At 45.4% G+C, this 24,488-nt stretch overlaps 1 protein-coding gene across 2 annotated transcripts; it reads left to right on the top strand.

Annotated features, from left to right (window-relative positions):
* Window positions 1-5,848: 5,848 nt before the first annotated feature.
* On the top strand, window positions 5,849-19,764 carry FRS3 (fibroblast growth factor receptor substrate 3). 2 transcript variants are annotated; one of them, XM_069108327.1, is made up of 8 exons: window positions 5,849-5,954; window positions 7,362-7,387; window positions 8,552-8,697; window positions 10,179-10,267; window positions 11,418-11,604; window positions 15,784-15,945; window positions 17,533-17,690; window positions 18,311-19,764. In XM_069108327.1, exons 4-8 carry the CDS (start codon window positions 10,202-10,204, stop codon window positions 19,262-19,264), a joined length of 1,527 nt encoding a protein of 508 aa, XP_068964428.1. In that variant the 5' UTR covers window positions 5,849-5,954; window positions 7,362-7,387; window positions 8,552-8,697; window positions 10,179-10,201; the 3' UTR covers window positions 19,265-19,764. The 2 variants fall into 2 exon arrangements, with proteins under 2 accessions (XP_068964428.1, XP_068964429.1); XM_069108328.1 differs by lacking the exon at window positions 7,362-7,387 and having other exon boundaries at window positions 5,856-5,954.
* Window positions 19,765-24,488: the final 4,724 nt, after the last annotated feature.

Here is a 24,488-nt window from a genome sequence, read left to right on the forward strand (position 1 = left end):
TTTCTACATCCCTTCCAACATTTGTCATTTTCCCCTTCTATCATTTTAACCAGTATGATAGGTATGAGATGATATCTCAACATTGTTTTAATTTGCATTTAATGATTTAGAGTTTATTCATATTATATATCACTTTGATTTCTTCTTCCAAAAACTGCCTGTTCATATTCTTTGACCATTTATCAACTGGGAAATGACTCATATTCTTGTAAATTTGATGAAGTTCTCTATATATTTGAGATATGAGGTGCTTACCCAAGAGAGAGTCTACAAAACTTTCCCCAATTTTCTACTTTTCTTCTAATCTTGGCTATATTGGTTTTATTTGTGCAAAACTTTTAAAATTTAATGTAATCAGTACTATTCATTTTATATCTCACAATGCTCTGTCTCTTGTTAATTCACAAATACTTCTTTCACCCATAAGTCTGATAGGTGATATGTTGCATGTTCTTCTAATTTACTTATGATATCTCCTTTTATATCTAGGTCATGTATCCATTTTTACCTTATCTTGGTAAATGGTGTAAGATATTAGTCTATACCCAGTTCCTGCCAGATTGCTTTCTAGATCTCCCAACAATTTTTACCAAATAGCGAATTATCTCAAAAGCTTAAATTTTTACGTTTGTCAAACACAAGATTACTGTAATCATTTACTATTGTATATTGTATGTCTACTCTGTTCCACTGATCTACCTTTCTATCCCTTAGTCAATACCAGATAGTTTTGATAATTATTGTTTATAATATAGTTTAAGATCTGGCACTGCTAAACCTTCTGATACATTTTTTTCATTAATTCCTTTGATATTCTTCACCTTTTGTTCTTCCAAATGAATTTTGTGATTATTTTTTCTAGCTCGGTAAAATGCTTTTTGGTAGTTTAATCGGGATGGCATTAAATAAATAGATTAGTTTAGGTAGAATTGTCATTTTTATTATGTTGGCCCTGCCCACTAAAGAACAATTTTCTCCAATTAAATCTGATTTATTTGTATTAAAAGTGATTTGTAATAATTTTTACATAGTTCCTGGGTTTATCTTGGCAGTTATGCTACCAGCTATTTCATGCTTTATGCTGTCTATGGTTATTTTAAATGGGGTTATGGTTATTTTAAATCTCTTACTATCTCTTCTTTCAGGGTTTTGTTGATGATATATAGAAATGCTGATGATATATGTGGGTTTATTTCATATAATGCTACTTCCTAAAATTAGTTATTTCAACTAACTTCTTAGATGAATCTCTAGGATTTTCCACATACTTATGTTCTCTTCTGCCCAGTGACACTGACCCCCTTGTGTCCCATGAATAAGATACTTCATTTCTGAAGTCTAGTCATATTCTCTGTGTTTCATGCCTGGAAAGATCTCTCTCTTCATCCACGCCCACTCCTGACTTCCCTGGCTTTTTTTGAACCCCAATTAAAAATCTAATCTTCTAAAGGAAGCCTTTTAAAATTATTTTGTTTTTATATTTTGCACTTAATAGTATTTTTTCAAATTATATGTAAAGATAGTTTTCAATATTAATTTCTATAAGATTTGGAGTTCCAAATTTTTCTTCCTCCCTCCCCAAGACAGCAAGTAATCTGATATAGGTCAGACATGTACAATCATGTTAAATATACTTTCACATTAGTCATGTTGTGAAAGAAGAATTAGAACAATAGGGAAAAACCATGAGAAAAAAAAAAGAAAATAACAAAAAAAGTGAAAATAGCATTCTTCAGTCTGCATTCAGACTCCATAAGTCTTTCTCTGGATGTGGAGAGCATTTTCCATCATAAGCCTTTTGGGATTGTCTTGGACCATTGTATTGCTGAGAAGAGCTAAGCCTGTCATAGTTGATCATCCCACAATGTTGCTCTTACTGTGTATGGTGTTCTCGTGATTCTGCTCACTTCACCCAGCATCAGTTCATATAAGCCTTTCCACATTTTTCTGAAATCTGCCTGCTCATCATTTCTCATTTTTCATGATTTTCTTGCGTCATTCTCATTTCTTTTCCCAACTTTTCCTCTACTTCTCTTACTTGATTTTCAAAACCCTTCTTGAGTTCCTCCATGGCCTGTGACCAATTCATATTTTTCTTGGACACTTTTGATGCAGGAGTTTTTACTTTGTTGTCTTCTTGTGGTTCTATGTTTTGATCCTCTTTGTGTCCCGTTCCCGCCCCCCCCTCCCACCCTGCCAAAAAGATTCTATAGTCTGATTGCGCTTCCTCTTGCTCATCTTGCCAGCCAATTACTTGACTTTTGAGCTCTTTGACATGGTAGAACTTTGCTTTCAGAGTGGAGAGTGCTGTGTCCCAAATTTCTGGGGTTTTGTGCAGCTGTTGTCAGAGCTATGAGGAGAGTGCCCTCTCTACAGCCACCCCAAGCTCTGCCACACTAGCTCCTCACCCCAGGACCACTGCCCAAGACAGCAATCTAGACCCAAGCAGGGCAAAGCAAGAGCAATTCCCCTCTGAATGGTTTCTTGGTCCCCCTATTGGAGCTCAGGAGGCAACCACGCTGCAGTAGCTGCAGCCACCACTGCCCTGGGGACAGGGGCCGCATTATGCTCTTCTCTCACCCAGTTCCAACAGAGTTCCTTACTGAACTTTAACTTTCTCTTTGGTGTTTATGTGTTAAGAAGTCTGGAAACAACCACAGCTGCCAATGATTCACTCTCCTGAAGTTTGCTGGGATGGGGGAGGAGGTTATGCCATAGGTCTCAGCTGCTTGGGATCTGGTCTGGCACGGCTCATGTAGGACTGCACTCCGCTCCCAGCTTGGTGCAATACACCCTTCCTGCTGGCCTTCTAGGCTGCCTTCAGTGGGAGATTTGCTTCTCTCTGTCACTTTGTGGGTTCTGAAGCTTTAAAATTTATATAGAGTAATTTTTTTTTTTACAGGTATTGGAGGTGGTTGGAGCAGTAGCTCAAGCAAGTTTCTGCTTTTACTCTACCATTTTGGCTCCCAAACTTTCATCATTTCTTATAAAATAATAGTATTCCATTACATTCATATATGACAACTTGTTTAGCCATTCCCCAGTTGATGGACATCCCCTCAATTTACAAGAAGCCTTTCTAAAGAACCTTTAAATTATTTCCTATTTATTCAGTGTATAGTTTGATTGAATATATTTGTTTACTTGTTTTCTCCCCCAATTAGAATGTGAGCTCCTAGAGGGCAGGGACTATCTTTTTTTTTTTTTTTTTAATATCTCCAGCAATTAGCACGGTACCTGGCACAAAGTAGGTACTTAATAAATGCTTGAGCAGCTGGATGGTGCCATAGTGCACAGAGTGCTGGGCCTAAAGTCAGGAAGACTTGAGTTCAAATCTGTCCTCAGACACTTACTAGCAGTGTGAACTTGGTCAAGTCCTTTAGCCCTGTTTGGCTCAGTTTCCTCATCTGTAAAACGGTAAACCTTTCCAATATCTTTGCCAAGAAAATACTAAATGGGGTCACAAAGAATTGGATATGACTGAAACAAATGAACAACAAAAATAAATGCTTACTGACTACTATTACAAAAATAGTTTTGATCTCATGGATCCTTTAAAAAGGTCTTGGGGACCTCCTGGGGTTCCCCATCACCTTTTGAGAACTGCTACCCTAGACAGTCATTTTTCTAAAACCATTCAGTCTCTCTGGAACCATTCCCTCCAAGAATTCTCCTTTCTACTTGGTGAATTCAAGATTCACCACAAACTGAAGTAATAAAAGACTTTATCTTTCTATCAGTTAGATCATAACCCTAATCACTTAGCTACTTCCCACCTGACTCCTTTCTAGGCAGATCAGAAGACAGGGACCTGGGGGTAGGTTAGAAATTAGTTTAGACCATAGATAAGAATGAACAGAAAAGATGTCAGTGCCAGACATTGTTTCGAACTGACAGGAAAATGCTGATAAGCATTTCTCATTCATATTAGTTCAAAGACTTCAAACAAATATACTTAGAAAACTGCTTTCTTAATAGTTCTAAAAAGGTGGGGTTGGGGAGGAGGATGTAGTTTGTTTCTACATTCCTAAATCCACTCTTCTTTCAAATTTCCCTATTTTCATAAAGGACCCTAGAACCTCTTGTCTCTCAGGCTCTTATTCTTTCTACACTAGACTCTTCTCTCAAGTAAAAATTGTTTCCTTCAATATTACAAATGACTTCTTCATCAACACATTTGACTTCTTTCTCTCCCTCTTTATCTCTTGACCTCTGCAACATTTGATACCACTGATCAATCAGTTGCTTCCTCTAGATACTTCCTTTCTCACCCCACATATCCAATCTGTTGTAAAACCCTGTAATTTCCACCTTCACTGCACCTCTTCTATATGTCCCTTTCTCTTTGTTTCCCCCAGCTGTCACCTTACTTTGGGCACTCATTGCCCCAGGTCTCTCCCCACTCCAATCCATCCTCTCCTTAGCTGCCAATGTTTTCCTAGAATGGAGGTCTGTCCCAACTCAATTTATTCTAGTGCCTCTTTATTGATATTCATCCTTCATTTTTGAAGAAGACCAATGACATCATGGGGTGAGGTCTTGACTTGGATTTAAGTGAGGCAGAATTGCACAAAGTTGTCTACCTCACTCTCGCTTCTAGAGCATTCAAAGTACAGTGCCAAGACAAAAGTCAGGACAACTGGCGATGGACTGAGATACAGCAGATGACTGCGGTGTCTTCAAGATCTGACCAAGCTCTAAGCACCCCCACAGTGCCTGCTTCAGCTTCCTTCATGGCCATGGGGGGGAAATATTCTCATCCTTTCATTCTGCCTTGGAAAGTCTTCACATACTTGAGGAAGATATCCTTCTAATTCACCAATCGGTTTGAGGACTCTCAATTTGGCTTAGCCTGTCTACCCAGACAATTTTACTGGGGGGGGGGGGGGCGGCGGCCACTGAACATTGTACAGCTTCCTAGAGCCACAGGTGAGAGTTGGATGACAAGTGAACACCAAAGGTGCATAAGCAGTTTGAAAAAGGCTTAGCAAGCCCTCACACGAGAGGTGCTAGAGCTCCCTGAACACCCCCATGCATCCCTGTTATTATATATTATTATATACTCTTTATTACCTCCGGCATCAAATATAAAGTCCTACCTTGGGGATTTAAAGCCCCTCACAACTTGCCGTTTGCTGTCTTTCCAATATTCTTATGTTTTATCCCTCCAGAGCCTAGCAATGCTGGTATACTTTAACATTCTTCTCATACTATACTCCATTCCTATGTCTTATCATTGATTGCCTCCCATGTCTAGGATGCTTCCCTTTGCTTCCTGGTTTCCTTTAAGACGCAGATGAAATCCCAGCAGGGGGCTTTGCCCCGCTATTCCACTTCCCTAACCCCTAGTGCCACCCCAGTTATGTGACCTTGGGCAAGTCACTTCTCCTTTGACTGCCTCATTTTTCTTCTTTGTAAAATGGGGATAATAATAGCACCTCTATTCCGGAGTTGTGAATATGGTGTGAGGACCCGTCCGACTCTGACAGCCCCTGCTCTGCTGTGAATATAAAGCAATATTTGTAAAGCGTTTCACCAACCTTAAGGCCCTATACAAATGCAATCTTTATGCCTTTTGCTAATGAATGCTGCTACGCTCAGCCTCGAGCGCCCTCTGGCGGTCTCCTGAGCTCCTCGCTCCTTGCAGCAGACGCCGCGTCCTCTAGAGGGAGACCTTCCAGGTTACGCTCTGCTCTCTGCGCCCTGGGCCTGCTGCTCGCGTCTCGTTGGTACTGTCGGGGCGACCTCTGACCCCGGCGGCTGCGGCAAAGGCGGCGGTGGTGGTAGCAGCGGCGGCGGCGGCGGTAGCGGCGGCAGCAGCTGCAGCTGCGGAGGGAGGGGCGGGGCGGGGCGGGGCTGGGAGGCCTCCGCTCTGGGGCCGGCGCTGGAACCGGACCCGACCCGACCCAGGAGCCGGGAGCGCGCCCCTGGCTCCGCCTGGACTGCGGGGCGATGTGAGTCCGGGGCGCGCCGGCCCCGGCCGCCCCCTCCTCCTCTTCCTCTCCGCCCTCGGGGAGTGCCCTTGGCCTTGAGTTGTGGAGGAGCCGGGCCTGGGCTCCGAGGGCATCCCTGCGGGCCGGGCTCGGGCAGGACCCCCGCCCCCACCCCCCATTCCCCACGAAGACACCCCCCCTCCTCCGGATCCCCCAGCACGGCCTGGCCGGAGCAGGGTGGGCACAAGGACAGGCGTCCAGCCGTCCGGCCTCCTCAGTTCCTCAGGTCTCGGAGCTGAATCTTTCCGCTGCCTGGGAAGGGCTGGGAGGCTTGGAGACCGGAGGGGCCTCTGAGCCAGACTTGAGGATGGAGCAGAGCAGGGACTGTCAGGGCGGGAGGGGCCTTAAAACAGAATGGTAGAACAGACATGAGTGAATGGCAGAGCTGGAAGGGACCCGAGAACCTAGAATGTTAGAACAGACCTAGCTAGAATAGCAGAGCTGGAAGGGACCTGAGAACCTAGAATGGTAGAAGAGACCTAGAATGGCAGAGCTGGAAGGGACCCGAAAACCTAGAATGTTAGAATACACCTAGAATAGCAGAGCTGGAAGGGATCTCAGAACCTAGAATGTTAGACCATAAGACAATAAAATACCAGGACTGGGATGTACCTTAAAACAATAGTATCCAACTTAAACAGAAAGGGGGCCATTGAACAATTTGTAAGGATCCCCATGGGGTGCATATTGAATTAATTTCAAAATGTAATGATGTCTGTGGTTTTTTAAAAAATATTTTTATTTATTTTACTAAATGTTTCTTAATTGCATTTTAATTGGTCCTGGCCACTGGCATGATTGACACCTCTGCCAAAGAATGTTGGAGCACAGAACTGTAAGATTGTCAGCAGAACATAGAATGTTAGAACACAGCTTGGAATGTGGGAGATGGAAAGACAGGGCTGAAATGAACCTTAGAACATGGATTGCCAGAAAACAACATAAAATGATGGGACTAGAAAGAACTCTAGAACCTCAAATGTTAGAATACAAAACATAGAATGTTAGAACACAACTTGGAATGTGGGAGATTGAAAGACAGGGCTGAAATGGACCTAAGAACATGGAATGCCAGAAAACAACATAAGATGATAGGACTAGAAAGAACTTTAGAACCTAAAATGTTAGAATATAAACCAGAATGTTAGAGTTGGAAGGGGCTTCAGCTCATCTCAACAAAGGAAGAAACTGAATCCTGGAGAAGAAAAGTAACTTGCCTAACGTCTATGCAGCTAGTTAGGGCAAGGACTCAAACCCCAAGCTCCTGTTTCCCTGGCTGGTGCTCTTTCTATTACCATGTTATCACCCAAAAGGATCTTTGGTCATTTTGCCTGCCATAACAGTCCTGATCTCTCTTTCTCTCTGCAGGACAGAAGGGTTCATGGAGTTGTCAGGTAGGTTGCCCAGAAATTTTGGGAGACAGTTGGGCATAGCCAAGGTCAGTTTCAGAACAGAAATAGTCTAAAAGCATATTTGTTACTGTTATAAATTGGATTGATTTAGAAAACAGTATTTTCTGTGATTTATGTTGTTGAATGTAATGGAAAGAGCACTAGATTTGGAGGAGAGATCTGAAGTTGAATCCCGGCTCTGTTACTGTCATTGTGTGACCTAGAGGAAGTTATTTGCTCATTTGGAACAATATTACAAATCTCAATTATCCAATTTGGAAGTGTTACAAATTATATCTAGCTTGAACTAAATGATCTTCAGTGTACTTTATAGCTCTGTTTTACAAGAAACTGATAAAACAAGAGGGTGAAATTTCAGCAGACTGAGGGTTTGGGGATTATTATCTCTCCTCATTCAGATGGCTTCTTCCTGGGAGTCAGGAAGACCCAAATTCAAATCTAATCTCAGAAACTAGCTATGTTGAGGCAGCTAGATAGTGCAGTGAATAGAGCACCAACCCTGGAGTCAGGAGGATCTGAGTTCAAATTTGGCCTCAGACATTTAACATGTACTAGCTGTGTGACCTTGGGCAAGTCATTTAACCCCAATTGCCCTGCCTTCCCCCTCCAAAAAAAAAAAAAGCATGAAACTAGCTATGTTGCCTTGGGCAGGTCACTTTGCCTATTTGCCTCAGTTTCCTCAGTTGTAAAATAGGGATAGTAATAGGATTTACTTCTCAGAGTTGTTGTGAAGACCAAATGCAGTAACGTTTTTAGAAAGCACAGGACCTGGTACATACTAGGTTTTATATTAATACTTATTCCCTCCTCCTATTTATAGATGTCTAGGACTTGTATGTTCTGAGATTCAGGTACTGTTGGTAGCCAGAGGACCCAGGCACTATAAGATCTTAAATAAGGGAGCACCTTAATAGCTCTAGAAAATGGAATTGGAAAGAGAGCTTGTCTCTTCATAAGAAACAAATAATAATTACTGCCTTACTTGTCTTGCAAAAGTTTCTTTTAAAAGTTGAATGTATTACATAGATAAAAGATTTTCATTGCAATAAGATTTGGAGCAAGATGTTTTCCTTGACAGTCATAACCTCTGGGCCAGGGATGAAGGGTGTCTGGCTGAACCTGCTGTCCCATTGTCTCCTTTGCCAGGTGAACTCTGGGTCTGTCCCAGATGGAGCCTGGGCGACTTTTCTGTAAGATGGCTACCATGATGCCCCACTGAGGATTGTGGGGATAAAGTGGGAGTCCTGGCCCCATCCCCTTCCCATGGTCGGCTTCCCAATGGCCTGGGTGAGGTAAGAACTCTGCCGGGGTGTTAGGGTGGATGGGAGGGGGGAGACACCTTATTCAGGACTTGATGCTCAAAGTTTTTCCAGTTAAAGTAGAACTTTGGGGTGGAACTGGAGGAAGGTTAGTCATACAGATACTACTTATTATCTACTAGTGATCTCAACTTTGAATTCAGGTTCCTCATTTGTCACTTCTCTTGGTTCAACTCATTCTAGCTTAGTTCCAGGCTGGGATTCATAGTTCAGTCCATTAAAGATTTATTGAGCACCTTCTGTGTGTGTGCATATGTATGGCAGTGGGTTGGGGCAGGGGGTGCACTGTGCTAGGTCTTGGAAATCCTAAGATCTTTCAGACATAGAAATGTTTGTGTGAGGGGCGGCCAGGTAGTACAGCGAGTAAGAGCACCAGCTCCAGTGTTGGGATGACCTGGGGATCAAATCTGGGCTCAGATACTTACCACCACACCCAGAAATAACTGGCCGTATAACCTTGAGCAAGTTACTTAACCCCGATTGCTTAAAAAAAAAAGAAAAAGAAATGTTTGTGTGGACTTTCCCGTCTAATGGAAGGGGTAGGGGAATATGTGCAAATGATTGGGATACAAGGGAATAGGTTATTAGGGCAGAGAAGAGGTCCAGGCGAAATGATGTGAGAAATTTGAAGGCTGATCTTACTTTTAGCTGAGCATTTCAGGGAATACTTTATTGAAGAAGTGGTCCTGGCATTTGTAGTCCCCTCCCACCTTGCCTCCCCTTCATCCTTTTCCCTTGTTCATGAGGTCTAATATTTGCCACATTTAACCTGGATCCTCCCATCCTGGAAACTGAGGAAGGAATGAGAAGCTGGCTCTGCTTAGTGAGAGTTTCTGCCAGCCCATAGTTGGGTTTGTAGAGCAGGATGGGTCATGGAAACAGCAGGACAGGCTAGCGCCTAAGTCTTATAGGGAAGAAAGAGATGAACAAAAAGAAAACAAATATGTATGAACAAATTAGGATAGGATCTAGACTTTCAAAACTTTATTCTTCACTTGGTGGAATTCTCTCCACTGGATAGAGAACGAGCCCTAGAGTTCAAGCCTCATCTCTGACATATTCTGTGTCTTATTTGTGTGACTCTTGGCAATTCACTTGACCTCTCAGAGCCCTCTGGGAGTTTCAGAGGAGGTAATGATCTGTATTGGTAGTTGGAGTTTCCTCATTGGAAATTCCTTATGCTGATAAAAATCATAAACATGTTTTTAAAAAACTAACAAACATAATATCTGTAAGGTCAGGAACTGTTTCTTATTTTGCTTTCGTATCCATAGCACAGTGCTTGGCTCAATAGATGCTTGCTGAATTGGACCAGAGAAGCAGAGGTGCAGGGAGTGGAAAACCCAGTTTCCACTACAGTGCTTTGTTTGGAATTCTATACACGTGAGCAGAGGATATTCTGGGACTCTGCCTCATGATCTGCTTACTGACTCTGTCCTGCATTTCCCTCCCAGGGCTGACCAGCTGTTCTGACATCATGGGAAGCTGCCTTGGCTGCCTCTATAGAGACAGTGTACCAAGCAACCATCCTACTAAATTCAAGGTACCTCCTTTCCTCACTGCCATTCTTCATCCTACCTCTACTTACCTCTTCCCATTCCTGGGGGAACCACTTGGGTTAGCATCGGAGGTGCCCCAGAATCAAGGCCTGGTCAGGAGGTGTCATTTCAGCCCCTCAAGAGGAAGTGACTGTTGTTGGCTTGTATGTGAACCAAGGAGCTCTCTTCTACCTGTAGGAGGAGCCCTGTTCCCATTCCTACTGGCCATGGAAGTTAGGACTTGCTTTATTACCCATCTGAAGAGGGAGCTCTTGTCTCAAAGGAGTACAGCTTTGGGGAGACAGTACTTTTTTCTGCATTTGTCTTCACCTCCTTCTTGACCTTCTTCCCCCTCTGAATTGCCACCCTGCACCCTGGCAGTGCCCAAGGTGGGCATGTGAAGAAGATCAAGGTTAAGGATCCTAGAATCGCAAAATATTACCACTAGAAGAGACTTTAAAAATAATCTCATCCAGCCTTTTAATGTTATAGAGGAGGAAACAGAGGCCCAGAAAAGTTGTGTTTGATCCACAAATAATTGGCAAAAAGCTAAGATTTGAACCCAGGCCCTCCGGTTCCAAATCCACTGTTATTTCCTTATGTGGAATTGTACCATGATTCCGTACTAAAACCATCTATGTTCAGAGCTGGATAAGACCTTAAAGATAATTAATTTAGTCCAAGACTCTTCATTTTAAATGAAAACTGAGGCTGAAGAGGGGGAGTGATTTTCCCAGAGCCACACAGTGTGTCATTCTTAGCTGGGACTAGAACTCAGTTCTCTTGACAAGTAGTAATGTAGTAGAATGAGCACCAGATCTGGAGTCAGAACACAGAGGTTTTAGTCTTAGCTCTCCTGTTTGTCAGCTGTGTGACTGTGGGTAAGTCACTTTCCATCTCTGAGCCTCAGCCTCAGTTTACTGGTGTACAATGAGAGAGTTGGATTTGATGGCCTCTGAGGTCTCTTCAGCTCTAAATTTTTGTTCCAATAATGTTTTAAGATCCCATCCTGCTCTAACACTCTATGGTGCTGTGATATTCTAAGGTCCCTTTCTGTTCGAAATCCCAAGATTGGTCCTTAGAATCTCTCCACTAGCCCATGATTGCTTCCTCCTTCCTCCTGTGACTGCTTCCATGCTTTCCCCCAACACCCAGGTAATAAACGTGGATGATGAGGGGATGGAGCTGGGCTCTGGGGTGATGGAGCTGACCCAGAGGGAGCTGGTGCTGCACCTGCACAGGCGTGATGCTGTGCGGTGGCCCTACCTCTGCCTGCGGCGATATGGCTTCGACTCCAACCTCTTCTCCTTTGAGAGCGGCCGACGCTGCCAGACAGGACAGGGTGAGCACCAACCTCTCTTCTCATGGCTGCATGGGCACATTTCTGTTCTCAGCCTGCTTCACCTGGTCCTGGGACCTGGGTACCCTAGCTGAGGCAGGCTACAGTCTGCAGGGGTGTGGGGATACAGAGCAGCGCTGTCATTGTGACTCAGTGAAAGGCCTCAGCTTATGTCAGCTTGTTAAAGGCAGAAGGGATATTAGAGGCCAGCAGTGTGGTATAGTGGGAAAAACACTGGCTTCGAAGTCACAGAACCTGGGTTCTGAGTGACAGGAAATGTTGGTCTCTGGGAGAGAATCAGGGCTGCTGGTGGGCAGGTGTAACTAACCCACATAGGGTGGCTTCTCTATGACCTCTTGGTAGAGAGCAGCAGTAATGGGGGACTGGAGTTGTAAGGGAGAGAGAGAGAGAGGAAGGTGATTACTAGGGGAGACAGCCTTATTGTACTTTTTTTTTTGTATCATGGACCCCTTTGGTGTACTGGTGAAGCCTAGGAAAGTTGTCCTTTGATTCTGATTATACATGTAAGGTCATGCAAAATATTTTCATATTAGCCATGTTGCAAAAGAAAACACAAACAAAATAAAATAATAAAAATAAAGTTTTTAAAAAAGTATACTTTACTCTGCACCCAGAGTTCATTAGTTTTCTCTGTGGAGGTGGGTCTCCTCATGGGTCCTTTGGAATTGTCTTGGATCCTCTTGATCAGAATAGCTAAGTCTCTCACTGTTGATCATTGTTACACTTTTATTGTTCCTGTGTATAATGTTCTCCTGGTTCTGCTCACTTCACTTTGCATCAGTTCACCTAAGTCTTCTCAGGTTTTTCTATCAAAATAGCTAAAAACAAAACAAGTTCCTGGCTCCTGCTTAATGAAATTGGAGGAGGCTTTCTTCTCTCCTGGCAGACCAGCTTTTGGGTATCTCATGCCCATCTCCCTTTTGCAAGGCTGCTGATACAGCTAGGACAGTAGGTCTGGGGTTTAATGCTTCTTTAAAAAATATTTCGGGGCGGCCAGGTGGCACAGTGAGTAAGAGCACCGGCTCCAGTGTTGGAATGACCTGGAGATCGAATCCCGGGCTCAGACACTTAGCAACCACCCAGAAACACCTGGCCATGTAACCTTGAGCAAGTTACTTAACCCCAATTGCTTAGGGGTGGCCAGGTGGCTCAGTGAGTAAGAGCACCGGTTCCAGTGTCGGGATGACCTGGATCAAATCCGGGCTCAGATACTCAGCACCACACCCAGAAATAACTGGTCGTGTAACCTTGAGCAAGTTACTTAACCCCGATTGCTTAAAAAAAAATATATTTTTAGGGCAACCAAAATCATTTGTGTGACATTCATTGTGTCACATTCAAAGACTGCCCAAATGAAGCAGGGTAGTGCAGTGGAAAGAGAACCAACTTTGGAGTCCAAAGATCTGAGTTCAAATTCTGTCTCTGCTACTCACTTCCTGTGGGTGACCTTGGGCCATTCTCTTGGCCTTTCTGGACCTCAGTTTCCCCTCCTATACAGTGAAGGGGGGTTGAGTTAGGTCCCTTCCAGCTCTAAATCTGTGGTCTTAATACCTCCTCCATTGCCCCTTTACGACTTGATGGAATGTGGAGGGGATGTGAACTCAGTGTAAGCTAGAGTGATATCTCACAAGTTGGAAGAACTTCCGTGGTACCTCTGACACATACTGGTTGTGTCACACTGGACAATTTGCTGAACTTGTCCATGCCCCAGGCACCTCTCTAAGATTTTTAACTTGCAGAATAGTTGCTGATCCACATAGGAAGAGGGAGCTTCCTCGCTGAATTCCCTTCACTGAAAAAGTTACATATCTAGTCCCTGCTTTCCATACCATCTGTCCTTGGGTCTTTCTTTGCCATGGTTACTGTCATTGTCTCCTTTGTAGACACTGGCAAAAGGAAACTCAAGATGTTATTCCTCAGCCACATTTGTAGTGCACTGAAGCTTTGGGGTTCATGAAGAATGATGAACTAGCTTGTTTGTAACCCTTGGGCTGTTTCCATGATTTTGCTGGCTCCTTCCCCGAGATGGTTTGACCCAGTCCCAGACTGTGATCATGTAGGCATTCCATAGTTTCCCCTTGAGAAAACCAGCCATATTCCAAGCTGCCTCCACGCCTCAGGGGAAGTGAGAGTGCTGCATCTGTGGGCGAGGGAGATCTACACTCCCTTGCCATGTGCTTTAGGAGTTGCATTAAGACAAGGGAGGAGATCACTCTAGGCTAGAGAGCTTTTCCCAGAGGAGCTAGTGGGCTTTGAGTAGCATTGGAAGATGGGGGAGGATTTGCCAGCAGCAAGGCATGATGGAAGAACTCTGGATCTGGAGTTAGAGAGCCTAGGCCTGAATCCCAGCTCTGTTCCTCACTGTGCATATGATCTTGAGGATTCTTTCTCTCGTCCTCTGTTTCCTTATTTATAAAATGAGTGGTAAAAAAAAAAGGGAAAGTCTGGATGTAAAGAGGAAGTAGGGGCTCGATGAGTCCCCATAGCCATCTCATAGGGAAGAGGCCAAACTGAGCCCAAGGGCTTGAGGGCAGCAAACAAAAGAAAACAGTGGTAGAGGCAATGGCAGGCTTTTATAAACTCCAAAGACCTCAGTTGTTTTTTTTTTTTTTTTGTGCACCATAATTTAATAAACTAGTGTCTCCAGTACAAAACAAAATAAAATGAGGGCGTCTGGCTTGATGGCTTATATGACTCTTTCCACTTCTCAAGCCTGTGTTGTGGATGGAGTGGAACAAGGAGGGAGGACATCTTCTCCCTCTGGATAAAGTGGTCATTCAGGGAGGTGCCATCTGCTGAGTCTAGCCACCCAGGTCACAGAGTGTTTTTCTTTCTACTCCCCCTTCCAATTTGTCCTCTAGCCATGGCACTTCCCAGAGCTGATAGACAGTTGGTATAATGGAGAAAAAGTATTGTGTTTGGACCACTAAATGCTTATTGATGGATTGATTGATTAGGTCCAATGGGTAAGAAGTCAGGGGCACAAAATATGGACAGATATCATTTGATACACTTTGCCTGTCTGATTGTATTTCTCCCCCCCCCCCACTCTTCTACCACAGTGAAAATGGTTCAGCAATTCAGAACAAATAAATATCCCGTATCATGTTTTTGTGCGTCTTCTTTCCTTAGGAGGGCTGGGATGGTGATTGTTGCTATGATTTGTAGGTGAGATCTCATTTGGGCAGCTGATTGGGCCTCTAAGTACATGAATGCTGGGGCTGTGACTTGGGGTTGGTTGGGGTATTTGGAAGGAGAGCACTATTCAGACACCATTTTTCTATGATGTGAGTAGTTTGTAGTCCTGTCTTCTACATCAAGAATTCTTCACCTTTTCTCTGCCATGGACTCTTCCAGGGATTGGAACCCTCAGCCTTAAGGCCACATATGGTCTTCTTGGTCCTCGGGTGCAGTCTTTTGATCAAGTCTAAGTTTTACAGAACAAATCTTTGGATTAAGGGGATAGGTTCCCTCTCCCTTCTAGACACTCCAATGAAACCTGTGAACCCCATCTCAGAATAATGGTTTTTAATGCATACAGTAACAGACAGAGGATTACAAAGGAAATCAAATGCTACTGAAGATAAAGGTGTATTTATTATACCCCCTAAAATCTATCTATGGACCTTAGTTTAAGAATTCCTGGTTTACATTGAAAATGTACTGAACTCCATACTTAGCCTATGTTGTGGCAGTTTCTCTGGCCTTCCTAGGTGGCCACCCTGTTCCTTTCATAGCTATGAATTGTCTGGAAGGCAGGGAATCCTCACTGATAGCTCACATTTAAAGAATGCTTTTAAGATTGATGAGAGGCCAGTGTGCTGGTGAAAACGGGATGTTGGCCTTGTAGTCAGGAAATCCTGGGTTTTAACCCCACCTCCCAGGCAAGTCCCATCACTGATCCTTCTAAGCCTCAGGCACCTCCCTAAGATTATAAATTAGAGCTGAGATGCTACCTGTATCGCTGGAGAGATTTCCCAGTCCAGCGTAATCCCAGGGACTTGACATTGACATATACAGGGACAGCAGGAGCTTCCCTTATAAGAACGCTTTGAGGCAGCATATATATTGTTCCCATTAGAAACATGTTCAGGAAAATGAAGTGACATGTCCAGAGTCACACAGCCTTAAGTAACATGCCCTCTTTCCCCCCTTGGATAGGCATCTTTGCATTCAAGTGCTCTCGGGCTGAGGAACTCTTCAACCTCCTGCAGGATCTCATGCAGTGCAACAGCATCAGCGTGATGGAAGAACCTGTCATCGTCACCCGAAGCAGCCACTCAGCTGAGATGGGCCTGCCACAGACCCCCCATGCTGCCAATGGTGAGGCCCTCCTTGGCCCCTCACACCCAGGGACTTTGGGGAGGGGGCCGGGAAGGATGAACACGGGTCGTCTAGTGGTACCTGGTCCTTAAGGATGGGGAAGGCACAAGGCCCAGCTCACCAGAGTCTGTGAAATCATGTCCTAACTGATGGTTGGGGCCCCAGGAAAGATATGGTGGATTTCCAGCATCCTAGAACTCCTTTCTTTGTGTCTGAAACTGGGTCTCAGTCAACCATACCTTTCTTAGCTGCCATCTCTCTCAGCTATGGGTTTCTGGAGAGGTGGGACTCTGATGTTTATTCACCCCTCATTCAGCAGGCCCTTGCTTGGTGGTTAGTGGAAAGTGCACTGGGTTTGGAGCCAAAAGGCCTGGGTTTGAATTCCGCCTCTGACACTTCCAGTGTGACCGGGGCAAGGCACATCTTTATGAGTCTCAGTTTCTGCATCTGTAAAATGTCAAGAATAAACCCTCTTCTGCTAATCTTTTGGAAGGTGTTGTAAAACCCAAAGCTTACCAGAATCTAAAGTGCATCACAAACCACAAAGCACCACATGGATGTGGACTATTGTTATTACTGACTGAGCGCCTGCTCTGTGCTATACATTACTGTGGGCTGGGGAATACAGAAGGAATGTGAAATGTGCCTGCCCTCCCTTGATCAGTTAATCACTTAACTTATATGAAGTGCCTACTGTGTGCTAGGCACAGTGCTAAACTCGTATGACAAGCTCACGAAAAGACAAGGGAGGGTGTGTGTGTGTGTGTGTGTGTCTGTCTGTCTGTCTGTCTGTGTGTGTTTGTTAATAAGCGTTTCTTAAGTGAGATGGCCTGATGCAGACTGCATGGAGGGCTAGCCTTGGAGTTAGGACTAGGACTACCTGAGTCCCACCTTGGGGGGACACGTCCAGGCTCTGTGACCCTTAGCAAATTGCTCAACCTCTCATTGCTCCAGGCAACTTTTCTATAACGGCAAGTTACAGAACCATGACCGATCAATATTGGTATAGGGAGGTTTTCTGAAATTTCTCTGTTAAGAGAATAACCACAGATCCTGGCCCGCTCCAAAGTGCCCAGAGTGTGCAGGGCTAATCACTCTTGTTTTCGGAGTAGAGAGAGATCCTTCTAGCTTGGCAAATTAGAGAAGGCCTTGTGCTGGAAGTGGGCTTAGAGTGAGCTTTAAAAAGTAGGGAGGAGTTTGATGGGTACATTTGGGTAGGAAGACATAGTAAGTAGGTAGATGGAGAAGCATGAGCAAAGGTATGGCAGTGGAGAAATTCAGTGTATATTCTGGGGTTTGATTGGACCATAGACTTTGTAGAAGGAAATAATAAGTAGCAAAGCCTGGGTTGTCTAGTGGCACCAGATCCTGAAGGGCTTTGAATACTAAGCAGATGAGTTGGAACTTTACTCAGGAGGTAATAGTGAGCTGCTGAACACTTTTAAGCCATTTCTTAGAACCCTGCATGAGGAAGATTAGTGTCTGGTAGGGTATGATGGTTCTTTCCTTCTGGAGGGATACTTGTCTAGGAAGTGATTCATGGTTGCCTTTAGCTCTGACCTTGGTGTGACCTCTTCCTCCTTCCAGCTCTGGGCTACACTGTGTCTGGCTTCTCCAATGGCTTCCCCAGCTTCCCTGGGGATGGCCCGCCATACTCCACCCCTCGCCCTGCCTCTATGAGCAGCTTGAGACACTCTTCTCTTGGAGAGGAGTCTACCCATGCCCTTATTGCCCCGGAGGAGCAGGTGAGTGCTAATCGGCTGCTTAACTCTGGCTTTGGGTTCATTGACAGGAGCAGGGTTAGGAAACACAGAGGGAGGTTGGCTGTTCCCTCCAATGGGAACCTTGTGAGGGGAGAAGCGAGGGGAGGGGCTGTTCATTTTGTCCATTGATAAGTATTTATCGAAGGTTTTGGATTTGGAGAAGATACCAGCTTTATTTTTGTGACCCCAGTCCATCCCTCTATCCCCTGACTTGTGGTGCCTCTTCTTTTCTTCCTCTCCCCCCTCCCCCCTTATTTTTTATTCAGTTCTTTTTGGAGGCATCATGATGTAGTGGACAAAGAACCTGCCTAGAAACCAGGAAGACCAGGTTTAAGTCTCACCTGCCACACATCTTGCTGTGTGAACCTGGTCAACTCACTTGAACTCTCATTATTTTAGGAAGCTCTCTAACACTAAAAGTTTCAGAGGAGGGAGGCCACCAACCTATATTTGTGGAGGGAGCTCCTTCACCTGTGAGTTCCTTATCCTTATGAAATTATGGATTCAGTCCTTGACTTTTTCTCTTTGGAGAAATTCTTTTCTCCCTTTGACCCTTTCAGTTCTTCCCTGGTTTCATGCATCTGCTTTTTTTTTTTTTACAGTCCCATACCTATGTCAACACACCTGGAAATGAGGAAGACAGAAGGGGCCGGCGCTGCCTACAGCCCTTGCCTGAGGGTCGGGTAGGCTTCCCTTCGAGGGCTCGAAGCTGTGTCCTAGACAGCCGAGACCCCAAGGTGTTCCTGCAGCCAGGTCAGGTGAAGTTTGTCCTGGACCCAACCTCTACTCTGCGTCATGTGGTGAAGTGTCAGGGTTACTGTGGCAGCTCTGGTCCAGGATGTGGGGGTCCCCTCTGCCCTGGCCAACAGGGTGGGCCAGCCCACAACAACAACAATGAGTGCCCAGCAGAGTGTCCAGCCCAGCCCAAGTGTACGTATGAGAACCTCACTGGTGGGGGGCTGCCCCGTGGCGGGAACTGGAGACTGAGCCAGGACGAGCTGAGTTGGAATGGCTTCTCACAGCGGCGGGCAGCTCTGCTGCACTATGAGAACCTGCCCTCACTGCCACCTGTGTGGGAGAGCCAGGCTCAGCAGCCAGGAGATGAGGATGATGGGGACTCCAGGGACGGGCTGACCCCTTCCTCAAATGGCTGTCCTGACGGTGGTGAGGAGGATGAGACACCACTCCAGAACTACATCAATGCTCGGGCTGCCCCTCGAAGTCACATTAACTTCCCTGTGCCACTTTCCCGCCGCCGGGGGTCTCCCCGAGTATTCAACTTTGACTTCCGCCGGCCAGGCCCAGAACCACCACGACAGCTGAACTACATTCAGGTGGAACTGAAGGGCTGGGCTGGGGACCGCCCCAAGGAGCACCAGAGCCCCCCAACTCCTCGCCCTCCAGTGCCCTCTGCCCACCCTGCCCGCCGCTCAGATTCCTACGCTGTGATTGACCTTAAAAAGACTGCAGCAATGTCAAGCCTGCAAAGGGCACTGCCTCGAGATGATGGCACTTCCCGGAAAACCCGCCACAACAGTACTGACCTGCCACTGTAGGGAGAGGCCCACTCATCATGGCCCAGAGTGTGCCTTCCTCTGGTCCTCCTCTTCCTCTTCAGTCTCCATCAAGGAGATTTCAGCCATTGGTTCCCGCTCCCAGTTCCTTGATCCATTTTCCTTAACTCTCCCCTTAAGAGGGTTCGCTGCTGCTTTGCTGGAGGGTACTGGGGCAGGAAGCATCGTGCCCTGATGCATGCTGGGCTTCACCAAGATACTTACTACTGGGCTTGGGCTCTCCTGGAGCCAGTCTTTTGTGGAGAGGGCACTTGGGAGAGGAAGGAGCAAAGCTGTGAACTGTGAAAAGAGATCATTTGTGATCACACTTGAGCTACTCAGTTAGGTGTCTGTCTGTCCGTCTGTTTTTTTTTTTCTGTTGCAGTTTGGAAGCATTTTGTACTTTGATTTATTTATCAGTTTATTTTTCTATTTATTGTTTTAAATGTTATTTAACATATTTATTAATTATTATTATTTTTAAATCCTGGCTCTGTCAATGATGTCACCCTTGTGTTGGAGTTCCTTTCTGGGAGGGGATGGAATTAAGAAAGTCTCCTCCAGGCAAGTCTGGAGGGCTAGGCGATTCCAGGAAGCCCAGGCAGCTCTGGGTTATGTCTTAAGGGCTGTGACCATTTCTTATTCTCTTCTTGAGGGATCCTGGCCCAGAAGTTGCCCAAATACTCTGTCCCATTAAAGTCTGGCTAACCGGACAACAGCTGGGACCTTGGATAGAGGAAGGGAATCTCCATTTGGCTCGTATGACCTTGTATGTAGTTCACTAGAATAAGCATTTATTAAGTGCCTACTGTGTGTCAGGTATTGTGCTCAGTGCTGGGGACATAACGACAAAATGGAAAGAAATCCTTCCCTTTAGGTGAGAATGGGGAGGGAGGGGAACAACATGTATAAAAATAAGTCAATATAAAATGTATATAAATTTAACACAAAGTAATTGGTGGAGAGCATTAACAGTTTGGTTTGGGAGCTAGGTCTTGAAGAGGGCTGTGGGTGAGGCCATAGTAAGGTGGGGATAGCACTGTGGGGAGGGGGGATGTCCTTTGTTTCCCCTCTGACAGCCCCAGTCCTTCCCCTGTCCTTCCACTTCTCTTATGCAGCCATTCCTATTTAACTAGGGTTTAAAGTAGCAGCAGCAGTATGGGGTGGGCTTGGACTCAGGACTTGGGTTCAAATACAGACTCTGCTACCACCTGTATGACTTGAGTCACCTCCCCTCTCTGGGCCTCAGTTTCTCTTCTGTAAGATGAGGGGAGGTGAGGAAGGGAGGATGGACTAGATGACCTCTAGAGTCCCATCCAGCTCTGAGCCTATTAAATCTCATTTCCAGTCCAAGCAGCTGAAGGCTTGGGTGGGGGTATTAGGACAGCACAGCCATCTCCTGTCCCTCTTTTTGCCTCAGTTTCCCCATGATAATGACAGAGTTCCTATATCTAGAAGCCTTTAGGCTTCACAAAGTGCTCTCCTCATTACAGCCTTGTGAAGGTGGCAGAGCCAACCACTGCCATTGTACAGTTGAGGCAGTGAAGGCCCTAGAGAGATGAAGTGGTCTTCCCATGGTCAGGATAGGAATCTCGAGTCTCCTGACTCCAAGCCCAGTGATGTCTCCACTAAACCACATTGCCTCGCCAACTGAGCTGAAGAGAAGCCCAAATCATCCTTGCCGATGAAGAGGAAATGGAAAATAGAGGAACTCCAGATACAACCATCAAGAACAGAGAGAGGACCCATCTGATCCTGTCTGATCCCAGCCTGGCCTTGGTCCCCTACCCACAACCACCACTGCTCATCTTCCCCTCTGAAAAAGGGCAGTGGATTCCAAAGCGGGAGACTTGGATTTGAACACAGCCTCTTTCAGGAGGCATCTTGATGTCACGGAAAGAGTTGGATGACCTGTATTCGAATGTTGCTCCTGCTTGGCATCATGGGAAGAGCACTGGCTTTGCTATCAGGGGACCTGGCTTTAAATCCTATCTTTGACATTACCTGAGAGACCCTGATGAAGTCGCTAGACCTCAATTTCCTCATATGTAAAATAGGGATAGTATTTGCACTATTACCTCAGTGTTGTGAGGCAAGTGCTTTGTTAACTGTTCAAAGTGCCATATAAATGTGAGCCACTATCACTTGTGTGATTTTGGGCAAGCTAGAGGCAGCCAGGTGGCCAAGTGGATAGAGCACTGTACTTGGACTCAGGAAGACCCAAGTTCAAATCCTACCTCAGACACTTCACTAGTTGGACAACTTACCCTGGGCAACTCACTTAACTTCTCAGCCTCAGTTTCCTTATCTGTGAAATAAGGGAATTGGAGTCAATGGCGTTAAATGTCCCTCATTCTGTAAGTCCCATCACATCTCTGAGCTTCAGTTTCCTTATCTGTAAAATGAAGGAGTTGGACTAGATTTCTAAGCTCCTTTGAGCCTTAAATCCTATAAATTTGTAAGCTGCGTGCCTCTGGACATGTTGTTTTACCTCTGAGCTTCAGTTTCCTGATCTGTAAAATGTGGATAGTGATACCTGTGCTCTGGAACCCGTGTGGTTGTGAGGAAAGGGATTTGCAAGCTCTAAAGGCCTACAAGAGTAGGAGTAGTGGTGGTTGTTATAACCATGGCCAATTCTCCAGAGCTCCCCTTCACCTGGCTGGAGATGGTCTACCCCAACCAGCTTCCTACTGACCTTGAGCATTGTCTGTGACGCTCAGTGACATACTTATTGGGGGACGGACACATAACAGGATGTGTGAGGCCCATTATCTGGGGGCCCAGTGTGGTTCCTGGAATCACGTCCATCTCCCTCCTCTTCCCCTCTCTGTAACCTTCCCCAGAGTGTCCATTTTGGGTGTGATTTTATTTTCATAGGGTGGGTCATATATGAAAGGATGGATGGATTTCATTTCCTGACATAACAGTAGCGAGGCAGTGAATTAGGTCACTTTCCTTTGGGTCATTTCTGGGCCACCTCGTCTCCACCTAACCCCGGCTCTCTTTCTCCTGGGAGGGCAGGAATGGCAGTGGCCTCTTGCCTCAGACTGGACCAAGAGAGATGTGAGAGGGAAGAACCCTCAATGTGTGTCTATCAAAGGGAGGGCATAAGCCTTGAACTGGTTGGCAGGCCATCAGTCAGCATTTATTAAGCTCCTGTTATGTGCCAGACAGTGCTAGACACTGGGGGTACAGATGTCCTCGAGGAGCTGGCATTCTGTTAGGGGAAACATCTTGCATACCTAATAAGTGAATACAAAATAAATACAGGTTTATTTATAATCCCTGCTTTCCTCACATGGTTGTGTGAGGTTGTTGAGAAGATCAAATGGGACAAAGGTGAAATTGCTTTGTACAGTGCAAAACTGTACAAATGTATGTTGGGTTTTGTTTTGTTATGTTTTTTTTTTTTAACTAACTGAATACCTGCAGAGTTTCTAGAGCTTCACATCTTTGCTGCCCCTTTGGAGAAGTGAAACAAGCCTGGGTTACCCCCCCCCCCCCACCAAAGCCCGTGGGTAAATCTCTTCAGGGTTCCTCTAAACTTTCCCTTCAGATTGGGGAGTAGGGTGGGGAGGAGGGTCTGTGGCATACTCCCCAATAGCATTAATGATGGGATACCCTAAGAGGGACTTAGGAATGTAAGGAAAAGCCCTTCCCCCCACACCTCACCTACCCACAGCAACTGTTCCCCCTAACAGAACTTATCCATCCTTGAGAAAGGTTGATTCTAGCCAAGAGTGCCTGGGGCTCAAATTTTCCTTCTTGGGGAGGAAAGGAGGAGCAGGAGGCAGTGCCAGGCCTTCCTGGTCCTGGGAAGGGGTAGGACTGAATAATGCCCATCAGCGGGTTTGTTGCTCGTTAGTTCGGCTATCTTTCACCCACCAGGAGGTCCTGCAGATAAGCTAGGGTGTGGTTCATGATGGAAGTAATTTTTCCTACATCACCACTACAGCTACCACCATCATCACCATTATCATCAGTCAGTGTTTGCCTATAGCCCAGTTTTCTCTTAGAAACAGGATGGTTGGCTGCCCTTCCCAGCCCCTGGGGAATGCCCCAAGAGAGGAAAGGATGCAGCTTCCTGTTCAGATCTGACCTTTCTTGTTGGACCAGGAGGGGCCCAGGTCTAGCAAGCCCACTCCTTAGCAACAATAACATCTAACCTTTCTATAAACACTTTTAACTTTTCAGAGCCCTCTTTTTTTATCTCATTTGATATAATAAGCCTGTAAGGTAGTTAAAGTAGATTTTATCCCCATTTGACAGATAAAACCGGGGCTAGAAACATTCATTAAATGTCTTGGTCATGAAGCTCAGTTCATTAGAGGCTGCATAATTGGGTTTGGACTCCTGGACCTTTCATCTTTATTGTAATATACAGATCACTGGACATAGCTAAATAATCTAAATTTAGGTCCCAGCAGTGCCATTGTCTAGTAATATGGGCCTGTTTCCTAATCTGTGAAGAACAATCTATGTGCTCTCTACCTTACAAAGATGTTGCAAAGAAAGCACTTTGTTTTTCATCCTTTGTTTTAGGAGAGGACCAATGACTTCAGGAAGGTGATGTCTTGACTTGCAAGTGAATTGGATTTAAGTGAGGTAGGGCTGTGCAGCCTCACTCTCTTCTCCAGTCATTGGGAGTCCAGTGGCAACACAAAAATCAAGATGACTGGCGATGGCCCAGGATGCAATGGAAGACCTTGCACTCTTTAAGCTAAGGTCTTTCCCAGGTCTCAGTTTGTCTGAGACAACACCCATTCAGTAGGCTAGGTAAGAATTGAGGTAAAAGATGGCCTAGTTTGCCTTCATAAAAGAATCAATCAGGGTGGGGAAGACCCTCAGAATTTCTGACCAGAACAGAAAAAGTTGCTATTTACACTCACTTTGTACATCTCTGAGGATTGTACAATTGGGAGCTAATGGGATTACAAATTACTGATCCAAAGTTTGCAACCTGAAGGTGGTTTAAGGCAGTTTCAAGATGGCTCAGGAGCATAAAGACATGCCCTCACCTACCCCTGTCTCACTTTCCTTGTGTGTGTGTGTGTGTGTGTGTGTGTGTGTGAAGGCCATGTGTGGGAGGTAGATCCTCCTTGAGGCCTTGATTTAGGTGTTCCCTTGTGAATTCCAGGACCTTGGAGCATCAGGATGACAGCCTTGGTTGTGTTAATTATATGTTGAACCAGTATAATTAAAACCAGCCTGGGCAAGAGGAGACAGG

The sequence above is a fragment of the Petaurus breviceps genome, unplaced genomic scaffold (assembly GCF_028583685.1).
Source record: "Petaurus breviceps papuanus isolate PSGF00001 unplaced genomic scaffold, PetGlider_PUasm1.0 90352, whole genome shotgun sequence".
Taxonomy (NCBI): domain Eukaryota; kingdom Metazoa; phylum Chordata; class Mammalia; order Diprotodontia; family Petauridae; genus Petaurus; species Petaurus breviceps.